The sequence below is a fragment of the Plectropomus leopardus genome, chromosome 1 (assembly GCF_026936395.1).
Source record: "Plectropomus leopardus strain MGB_pleo_1.0 chromosome 1, ASM2693639v1, whole genome shotgun sequence".
NCBI lineage: Eukaryota > Metazoa > Chordata > Actinopteri > Perciformes > Serranidae > Plectropomus > Plectropomus leopardus.
In genome coordinates this window covers 13,900,130-13,910,675 of record NC_142176.1, presented here as the reverse complement: position 1 = coordinate 13,910,675, position 10,546 = coordinate 13,900,130, and the positions used below count along the sequence as shown (strand labels likewise).

General features: G+C 37.8%; 1 protein-coding gene across 2 annotated transcripts; it reads right to left on the bottom strand.

Moving 5' to 3' along the window:
* Positions 1-432: 432 nt before the first annotated feature.
* On the bottom strand, positions 433-9,351 carry lims1 (LIM and senescent cell antigen-like domains 1). Of its 2 annotated transcripts, XM_088076036.1 has the most exons (11): positions 9,125-9,351; positions 7,811-7,967; positions 7,574-7,640; positions 5,524-5,644; positions 5,160-5,309; positions 4,892-5,042; positions 3,397-3,489; positions 3,234-3,282; positions 3,044-3,119; positions 2,667-2,842; positions 433-1,274 (listed from the first exon to the last, which is right to left on the bottom strand). In XM_088076036.1, the coding sequence occupies exons 1-10, from the start codon at positions 9,151-9,153 to the stop codon at positions 2,704-2,706; spliced, it is 1,032 nt and encodes a 343-aa protein (XP_087932162.1). In that variant the 5' UTR covers positions 9,154-9,351; the 3' UTR covers positions 433-1,274; positions 2,667-2,703. The 2 variants fall into 2 exon arrangements, with proteins under 2 accessions (XP_087932162.1, XP_042348645.1); XM_042492711.2 differs by lacking the exon at positions 2,667-2,842 and having other exon boundaries at positions 9,125-9,347.
* Positions 9,352-10,546: the final 1,195 nt, after the last annotated feature.

The window sequence follows — 10,546 nt, the reverse complement described above, 5'->3', positions numbered from 1 at the left end:
TTCTCGTTCAAATACATTTGCTAGTTTACAAACAGCCCCGGCAATGTGCTGACTCATTAATGATATTTTTACATCAAAGTGTTCTTGTGTTAAATAATCAGCTGAAGGTTCACTTCATCTGGGTTCCTTTGAACCTTTTCCCCTCAGAAAGCTGCAAACGTTAAAGTGACTAAAAATATCAGGCAAACAAACTGCGGGCATTTACAGTACAAGCAATATCATTTCACTGCCGTACACACTGATAGCATACAGTACACACCAAAGGTCTTAACTTGATGATTTTGTAATCTTTTAGAAATACAGCTGCATCCTCTGATTGGATTTCATTCAAAGTTGAGGGACCAACTGGACCAAACATTCATGGAGTGCTTCTTTGAATAAAAACATGTCCCTGTTGAGTAAGGCTCATAGAAAAGTGACAGAATGCACCAGTTCATCACTATTTTGTATTTATTATCTTAACCATATCCAGTGGATTCATTAACACCTAATGGTTTGCATACGAGCCATGCTCGATGATAATGGATGCACATTTTCTTGAAACATTTTTTTAACAAGCGGAGCGATCATTACAGTACTCTTAATAACACAGTGGTTGCTTTGTAATGGTTCATACTGAGGTATAAAAGCTTACAAGGTGAAAAGTTTTTCAGTAGATAGGCTAATTAAGATACACGTACTAAGGCATAACTGCGTTATAATTGTATGTAAGTCACATTTTAACCATCATTTGCATTTTAAGACACACAGTTCATATACTCAAGGCACATGGGTAATTCGATATAATGTCAAACAATCTTTTGAAATCAAAGAACATTTTAGGCATAGCAGTTAGCAATCATGCTCAGGGTTAAGTCATAATAAACTGAGACACCATGTCTTTTCAAGGAGAGGAAAACAAATTTGGACAATTTAGGAATGTTAAAAAAAATAAAATAGCATTTGCGTATAAAAAAAGGCAAGAAAAACTGATATCTGCAAATAGGCACCTTTATGACAACACCACAGTGATATATTTAGATTTTTAACAGATCCCAGATTTATGTTACTAATATTGGCGTACTGCTGGGTCCTTATCTTGTTATGCAGCAGTTCTCCTGGATATTTTACCTTCACAGCCACAGTGGAAATATTTCCAGCTTCTTCGGCTGGAAGGGGCTCACTTGCGCCCCAAGGCTTCGGCCAGCTTCTTGAGCCTCTTCTTCAGCTCCAGAGGAAACTTCTCATAACACTTTTTACAAACAGGCTTCATGTCAAACTCGACAAACTTGTTCCTGCAAAGCAGCAAATACACAGGATCTCAGTGCTACATATGTAAGTCAGTGATTTTTCTCGAGCTAGCCTTTCATTTATGTTCATCCCACCAGCATTATTCTCTCTGAATATTATCAATGCAGAGTAAAATTCACTTGAAATCACAATCTCCTCAAAATATATAAGTATTAAAGCCATATTTTTTTAAGGAGGTAGCACTTAATCTGCTGATCTGTAATGCTCTTGGAAACCATTGAAATAGTCATGCAGTTACATCTTTCAGTGCAAGGCAGCAAGTATCTCAGCAAAACAAAATGAAAATAAAGCTTGAGTTTATCGTAAGGACAGTTCAAACACTCCTTTAAAGGGGACCTATTATGCTTTTTCTATATTTTGTGTCTGACATATAGTGTTAAAAAGAAGGGTAATCATATTAAATGTAGCCAAAGTTTCAAATAATGAGCTAACAGCATGTAAACGTAATCTCTGTGAGTAAAAACCTTAAGATTCAGACTGTTCTGAATACTTTGTTTCCAACATTTGTTCTGCCTTTTGATATAAACTGACATCACCTTGTGACGAATCTCTTTAGATGGTCATTTGCTAGAGACACGCTCTTGCAAGCGTTTACATTACGTAGCTTACACTGCTAAATAAAATGACATAACGTCAGGGAAACATGTAAACTTGGTTGTGAATTTTGTAAATTTTTCCACTATTTTGGATCATATTCGTGCTGGAACATATTATTATTGGTGATTGTTGGTGATTTTTCACAATAAAAAGTGCTGTTACCTCTGTAATAGTAATTCCCCAGCTGCAATAATGGCACTAAGACATCAAGACACAAAAGACTCAAAAAGGTGTTCCATACAGGAAAATGAAAGGTTTTGAACATTCAATAATTTAAACATGTTCTGTTTGAAATCATAAAACATTATAAACCTGAAAATGATCATGAAAGGTCCTGTTTAAATTGATTTTCAAGTAAAAATGACAAAAAGATTCAGTGTCCTGAGTGCTCAACATGCTATGACTGAAGAAAACACATGCAACTGACCAAAAAAACAAGCAAATGCAGAAACAACTTCACCAATTTGAAAGAATATTTGCAGAATATTACTGGGTTTTAGACTATTGACTGAATGACACACCATGATGTCACTTTGGACTCTGGAAAATATCATTATTTTGCTATTTTCTAACATTTTTAAGACCAAACTTATCAATTAATTGAGAAAATAGTAAGCAGACTAATTAATTATAAAAGTAATTGTTAAATGCCATTAACACAAAACAGCGTGATTGCAGGATGTTGGTTTTACTTTCCAAAATAAATAACAAATAAAATCATGTCATTCTGTCAAACAAGGAACAACACAGAAAAAGTGTAAGAAAGAGAAAACACCAACCAACGGGTTGAGTGGTGAGGCGTAAAGAATAATAACTCTACAGACAGACAGCAGGTTTTTTCTTGCGCTCTTTGGCATCGCGCTCACGTCGAGCCAGGCGGCGTTTCAGCTCCTCGGGCATGCGCTCATAGCAGTGCTTGCACACCGGCTTCAGGTCAATTTCAACAAACTTATCTCTGATACCATAGAGATGAAGTGAAGCATGTGAGAGAAGAAATTGGAGGAAAGGGAAGGAGCAGGAACGGAGTTGTAGCAGGAAAGTGAAATACACAAAAACAAGTGTTAAGACTTCAGGAGTGTTAGAGAAAACAGAGCGGAAATCAGCTGGTAGTACTGTAGACAATTAGAAGAAGCTATTATTCTGGAACATCACTTACTTGAGAGTGAGTTTTGTGTTGCAGGTGGAGCACGAGAAACAGCTGACACACCAGGCCTTGTTGAGAGCAGACACCACTGAGGGAGAAAAAAAGGAAATCATGAACATTCAACGATTGTGTGTTCAATTGACATCTTATATAAAGCCATAAAAACACTGCACTGAGTGATTTCTATTATATTAATACTCACCATCACCTTCAATCACACGGTTGCAGTGATAGCACACATCGCCGAAGAGCTTGATAACACAGAAACAAGGAGTTTGGGTTTTTATACAGCAACCATTTCTAACATTATGATGTCTGTCATGAACTCAAAAAGCATTATTTTACTTGGCTCTTTTATTTCTTACCTGGTTATAATGAGTCTCACAGTATGCCAACCCCTTCCTCTCATAATGCCGATGACCGAGGAACGGCTTCTCACACTTGGCACACACAAAATGCTGTAAACAAAAACAAATGTTGCTGAGGGAGTGGTAGAAACACTCCTAATGAAGGCATGTGAAATTGACAAGAGGAGCAGGTGCCAACAAAACATGAATATTACATGAATGTTTGCTCACTTAGAAATGTTTTTATAGAGTTACAGACTCAACCTATGGAAAAATTGTACTTTATTAATCCTTTAGTGTTGTTTTTGTTTTGTTTTTAAATCACATTTAGCCCACCAGTGCTATGAAGACGCCACTGTAATATTGAGTGTTCCCACAGTGATTTTAAATAGTCCTACTTTTCTGGTGCCTGCCAGATAAAAGCAAAATTTATTTCAGCTAACGAGTGTCTTTTAACATTAAATTGAATGCTATATACTGTTGACAGTGTTGAGATTTTTGAACAGTATGAAACTCAGTAGCCTCCAGACAGATGAACACACAACTTGATGTGCTGTGCTCTGCCTCAGGAGAAATCATCTTTTTACAAGTGCTCACATCTCTCCTACTGCCTCCAATAAGCTCATTAACAGTGTTTTGGTAATTAACTGGTTCATTTAATGAATTAAATGTTCCTGTGTAAAAGTAAAAACAACTAAATGCGAGACTCATTTTAAAAATATGTTCTGCTTCTGTGTAAAGGCAATACATATAATTAACCATAAAAAGGACGTCAGCACGACATGTGCCCACTATTTAAACCTCGGAAGTCCACTCCCTTCACTCCAACTTGCAATGTGCATAAGATTTTTACTTTAAGGCGACGCGGAACAAAAAAACATGTATTTCCCCATTTTAATCCTGTGCCCATGTGTTATTGAATCATTTATTTCTTGGTATATGCCAAATGTAGGTTAAATAAATTCTGTAACAGAGTATTTTCATATTGAAATTCCTTTCTGCTCTCTTTCTGTTTCAAATGTTTGATGACTCTGCCTGCACTCAGAGACTTTTTCAAACTTTCATGCAATCAAATGTGACTTTGAGTGACTTGAAAGCCACACCAGTCACATAAAAGCGCACTTTAGTGTTTGTGGGTTGTAGTAGCTAACAGAGCAATATAAGAGAGGTGTGTTTGGATATTTATGAGCAAAAGCTGAATTTTAGTTGTGAATAAATTGCCACATGATTTTGTTACCTAATTAGTTTGTGTGTTTAATGGCACATTTTGTGTACCTCTCTCTCAGAATTCGGACACATCAAGTTGGCAGCGCAATTCAAACATATTTTCTTAATAATTTACATTCACAAGTCCTTACTTCCTCCAAACAAATATCCTATCAAACACAGTAAACATGGTCATCTAATCCATCTAGAATCCTAAATTCTACTCCTGAAGGGCTTGCTTTTTTGAGGAGAAAAAAACCTCCTGAAGTAAACTGGTTATCAAAACATCAGATTCTTGTTGACAAACCTCCACATGCCACTGTTTGCCCATGGCATTGACAACACGCCCCTCGATGGGTCTCCTACAGGCACCACAGATTGGTACGCCCATCTTGTCGTGGCAGGGCAAACAGTAGAGCTCTCCCTTCAGCTCCCTGGCTTCAGCTGTCAATTCCTTCCTGAGCACAGAGGAATATTAAAACACATTAAAAAAACATTTTTCATGTGGTCTTAAAATAGATTCGAAAGCTGAGAGCGTTCTGTTTTCTGTAGTGTGGTTAAGCGATGACACTGACCCACAGTTGTTGCAGTTGAAGTGGTCTGGGTGATAGGGGTCATTCTTAAAGATCAGCGGCTGCTCTTCAATAATGGCGTGGCACTTCTGGCAGATATACTTGCCCAGGCCACGGGCTTTTTCGCGGTTATGGCACGGGCGACACAGATGCCTGAGAGAAATGGAGCAGAATAAAAGTTAGGGGTGTCAAGAAAGTAAAATAAGTATAATATAATCTTTTGACACATTCTGTCACAGCTGCTCAAAATTCCATTATTTGTTAGAGCGCAAAAGTGAGCGAGTCAGCATCTTGACGTGTGTGTAACCACCTGTTTTACAGGCTGCCACAGTGTTAAATTAAGACTGTAATAAGATGGGATACGCACCTGCCAGCATTTTTGACAAACCCCACGTCTGCGAGCACAGCCTGGCAAATGTCACAGCGGAAGCAGTCGGGGTGCCAACTATTGTTCATGGCCTTAATGACACGACCAATGATGAACTCCCCTGAGGGAAAACCATAAGTGAGAGATCAATTTGAGGTAAGTCTAAGTTTGACTTCTCTAATATTTTTTGGGACTGGATGCTATTTTTCGGGTACTGTACAGCAGTTCATAATGAGCACTCTATTACAGACTCCTAGTGTTACTAAAATGCACTGCAGTGCTTCCTGTAGTGTTCTCAAAGTGACACTTTAAGGCTGAATGCATTTTAATTGTCCATTTAATTTAATTAGAGCATGTCTATTTCTCCCTGGACAAAGTCGAGTATCTTTAAATTAATCTGACATAGCATAAAAATGCATCTTGGGTCATCTAAAATGAGTGGGAAGTTCTATAAAAAGTTGAATAGAATTTAAAGATCAGTGAGAAACACAGAGATCCGATCTCTCAGTCAGGGATGCTTACATGCACATATGTACAGCAGTGCACTGGTTCCCAAACTGTGTAGGGAGATGTGGTGAGGGCTGAATTCTTCACTGTACACTGCGTACACTGAGCAGTTTGTGAAAGGTCTGTCAAATAAATGCTGAGCAGAACACTTTCCAAGAGCAAAAGGTGGACCAACTAGAGATGTTTCAATACTGTTTTTTCCTTCCCAATAAAAATTGTGAGACCTAAACTTACAGATCAGCTGGTACCAACCACTGATCCAATACCAGTACATTATAAAACAGCTGTATACTACTAACCATGAATAACTGTGAATTATTCTCAGTCACTGCTGTATGGTGTAGCTTTTGTAAAACATGTATACAGCGAATAAATACCAAACTTCAATCTTATTTGACTGTCATAAAAAATATCCGATTAATAATAGGACTCTCCAGTGTAAAATACTGCCCGATTACTGACATTTTGCTATGACTGGCATTACACTATATATCGCAAATCAATTCTTCTTCGCCACTCTAAATCAGTAGTTGCCAGAGGCTGCACAGCACAATTTTCTGTGAAGGCTACTGTTTTAAAGCAGCAAAGATTAATTTATTTCTGGAAAAACTGCCATTTTATCCAGGTGTAAAACTATTTTAAAGTTTATTAATAAATCATGTGGTATCAGATCGGTGCATGGACTCACATATTAGCCGACACCTGATGCACAATTTCAAACAGTATCGGAGGCATTTCCAATATTGTATCAGTATCGGAACAACTCTGCAACTGACAGAAATGATTTTGTTACTACTGGTGTGGCATGAACAACAATGTGTCTGTGACAGTAATACATTAATTCTTGATAAATGTATACCTATGATTATGTCATGGCAAACCTTCCACACAAGACTGATATTCCAGTGCCATAACTAGGCAAGGTTTTCAAGTGTAACCTTACAAGAGATCCCCCAAAAAGCTAAACAATCTCTTTTCTTGTCATTTTGCTAAGTGCAAATGTCTTTTTTTCTGTCGATCTTCAGACAAGGCTTGGGTAGAATCTATTTTTTTCATACCTTCCTGAAATTTCACAAGGGTATACGGTTTACGATGGTATCAGTGTGCAGCACTGTATCCGTGTAAAAAAAAAAGAAGCCCTCAGTCAACTGAATCCCATCAGTTGTTGACAGGAGGCATTTTATTGTGAAACATTTGTAGGACCCTGGGGTTGACAATGCAGTAGCATGCATGGCTTCATAAATGAGCGGAGTATGTGCTTTTAATTGTTAAAATACAGTATTTATAACAGTAGGCAGCTCTGCTGCAGCAGCGCAACAACAAATGCTGCCAATGTAATTGCATAAAATAGTCAATTGAAGCAAACCTGAGTTGCATTCTGGTACCAGGTTTACCCCAATTAGATCAATATATAATCAGAACGTATTTGAATACAAGATACTTTTTTTATACAAAGTGGTAGCTGGTCTTTCAAGGCTCCACACAACCCCGCAAACAACAGATCTGTACAGACCATAAAAAAATGAGGACCTAAAACACTCACCACACTGGTGACAGCATGGGGCAAAGAGCATCTGGAAGTCATGTTCGCAATATTTTCTCCCTTCAAACTGTGAAGAGAAGAAGACCGAGATTCCTTCACTCAAAACAAACAAAAACATTCTCTGTATGCAGGAGAACCAGAGAAATCACAGCCACATCACATGCAGCACACACAAAGCACGGCTCATCATTGTGTTTATTTGTAAAATGATTTATGGTGATTATTTTAGTGCACTACCTCATAGAAGAGTCCCTCGGGGAACTGCTGGAAACACTGGGCACACACAAAGCACTGCTCATGGTAGAGCTCTCCATTACTGTTCACAATCTTCTCAGTCGGAGCAAAGCCACTCTTACATCGCTCACAGGCCGCACTGGCCAGGGCATTAGCAATGCTGTTGCAGGAGACAAGAAAATACATATTAGTACATTTACTTCCCCAGAGTCCCCTGTGACACATTAGGCTGACAAATAACTGGGATGGAAGGCTGGACCAATGTTTATCATTTCTCACATAGCTCCTACATTAACTGCTGGGCTTGTTTCAGCAGCTGTCACCATGGAGAGTGGAAAATAATATGTGAATCAGTTGGAGAACTCACTAACACTGTTACTCACTGCACAGCCATGGCCTAATTTGGTAAAGGAATAGAGGTACTGAAACACACACACACACACACACACACACACACACACACACAAAATTATGAATAAACAGACAAAGAAAAGGCTTGGAAAATAACTTTTTTGCCACTGTGGCTGGTGGATTCCAAGATCTATCAGCCACCCAGTGGGTTACCATTGTTTTTTCTGCTGGTAAGTGAAGCAAATTTAACAGCCACTTGCATATTCTTGCCAGAGGACTATGGTTGAAAAGCAGCCAGCTGGCTAACACCGGCACATTTAAAGAAAGGTTCATTGTTGTGTGTTGTCATTTTAAGTAAAAATAAATCACATGAAATTCCCAACACTGGCCACTAACCATCAGACTCAGATATGAGTCTGTCAGTAGTTCTATAAGTCTTTGTGTGAAACATAAAGATGTTAAAATGAAGCTGCAAACTAAAACAACGGAAGCTAACCCAATCAAAAGTAATTTATGTTAGTTTATCAGTTACTTCAGTGCCATGCACTGATTGCTGATTTTAAATACTTCCAAGTCAGTTATGATGACAACTAAATACTCATGAATGACACTTGAGTTCAGGGATGGTGAATGCTGTTACTTCACATTATACCGAGAATTAAAGCCATTAACAGCTGACCGTTAACGTTAACTAGCATGCTAGTCTTTCAGTTAGCTCCAATGAGGGGCACACTGCTGTTATATAGCCTACAGTTATTATTATATTTAAACTGTTACTCTGAAGCAAATGTGTTGATAACGACATTTTATCCGGTGCTTTAAAAATAGAGCTCCAGTTGTATCATAATGGTTAACTATCCTAACGGCCCGCTGGCAAGCTAATCTGACATTAGCTTTAGCTTGCTAGCTGAAGTTAGCGGTTATGTTTGTTTGCTACGAGCTAAACAAGCTAACGACCAGTCCTACCTGCCCGTCATGCCCGCCACTCCCAGCATCACCTCTCAGCACGACAGTTTTAGACACGGAGCTTATAAACTGCCAAAAGTGGTGCGCTAATTCTTTACACCGAGTTTGCAGAGTTTAAAGGGGGAAGCAGACTCGCGTTGCGCCGTGTCGTCCCCTCCCAGCAGAGCCGAGCTGAGCTGGCAGCCGCTTCAGGCCACCCACTTGGGGAGTGTCGACGCGAGTTAAACACCGTCAGCTTTCTATATCTGCTGCACCAAACTGCCCTCAGCAAGGACTTCAAATAGCCTCATCATTCCTGAAATAGTCCCGTGCAAAATGTAGATATATAGATATATATAGTATATGGAAAATTATGGAAGCCTAGAGAGGCAAGTAAGTCGGGTAGTAACTGTAGAAGATTGCAGACTACTAGTTATTCCAATTTTACTTTATTTTACCTTTTTTTTCTAAAATTGTTTTTTTTCTATGCTCTGTTGTCTATCTATCTATTTGATGTGCCTTGTATGTAGAGAATTGTTCTTTGTGGTCATATTTCTATGCCTTCTTTTGTGTAAATCAATAATTTTCATAACAAAAAACTTTTAAAAGTTGTTTTTATATGATTTTTTCCCCCAATCTGTTGTGAACTTTTCTTTGTTTTTTATCTGTGAAAACAGATAAAAAATATTTTTATATTATACCCAACAAAAATAGCATTTTTGCATTTTTCACCTACTTTCACATATTTAAAAAATAATCAAAATGTATAAATATGTTTTTGCTGTTCTTGCAGATGAATATATATATATCCTAAAATAAATTTATATATATATATATATATAATCCTTAAAAATTATTTGCCCGTCAGGGCTTCTGAATAATTATATTGTAATCCATATAGTAAATATTGCCATGAATTGTATGTATGAATGTATGAATATAGTTTATCAATACAGCTTTATATGTAAACATGTATAAATCTACTTATCATACACAGTATATGTATGTATGTTTATGACCATATATCAGACTTTCACATTACGTGGGTGAGTCAGTTAAAGTTAGAGCTCTGTGATGGGAGTTTGCTGAAGTTGCTAAGCTCAATCAAAAAAGTGTAATCTGTCAAGGTAGTGAGAAAAAAGGGAGTTTAAAAATCAGGAATATGTCAAACAAGTAAAAACAAGTAGGTTCTCTACTACTCTGAGAAGCCTAACCAAGTAAAGTGATGACCTGACAACTACATCAAATAGATGAAACATTCCTGCATATCAAGTTCAGACATCATGAACTGCACAGTCAAGACATTTAATCAAAACTGAGAGAAAAAATATGTGTGAGGGTGTGCAGGTGATACAAATTGTATTTTGTTCCTGCTCTGTGTCATCTATGCTCAGTGTAGAGTACAAAAGAGCCAAAGTCATGCTATTTTCCACCTAGCAATTT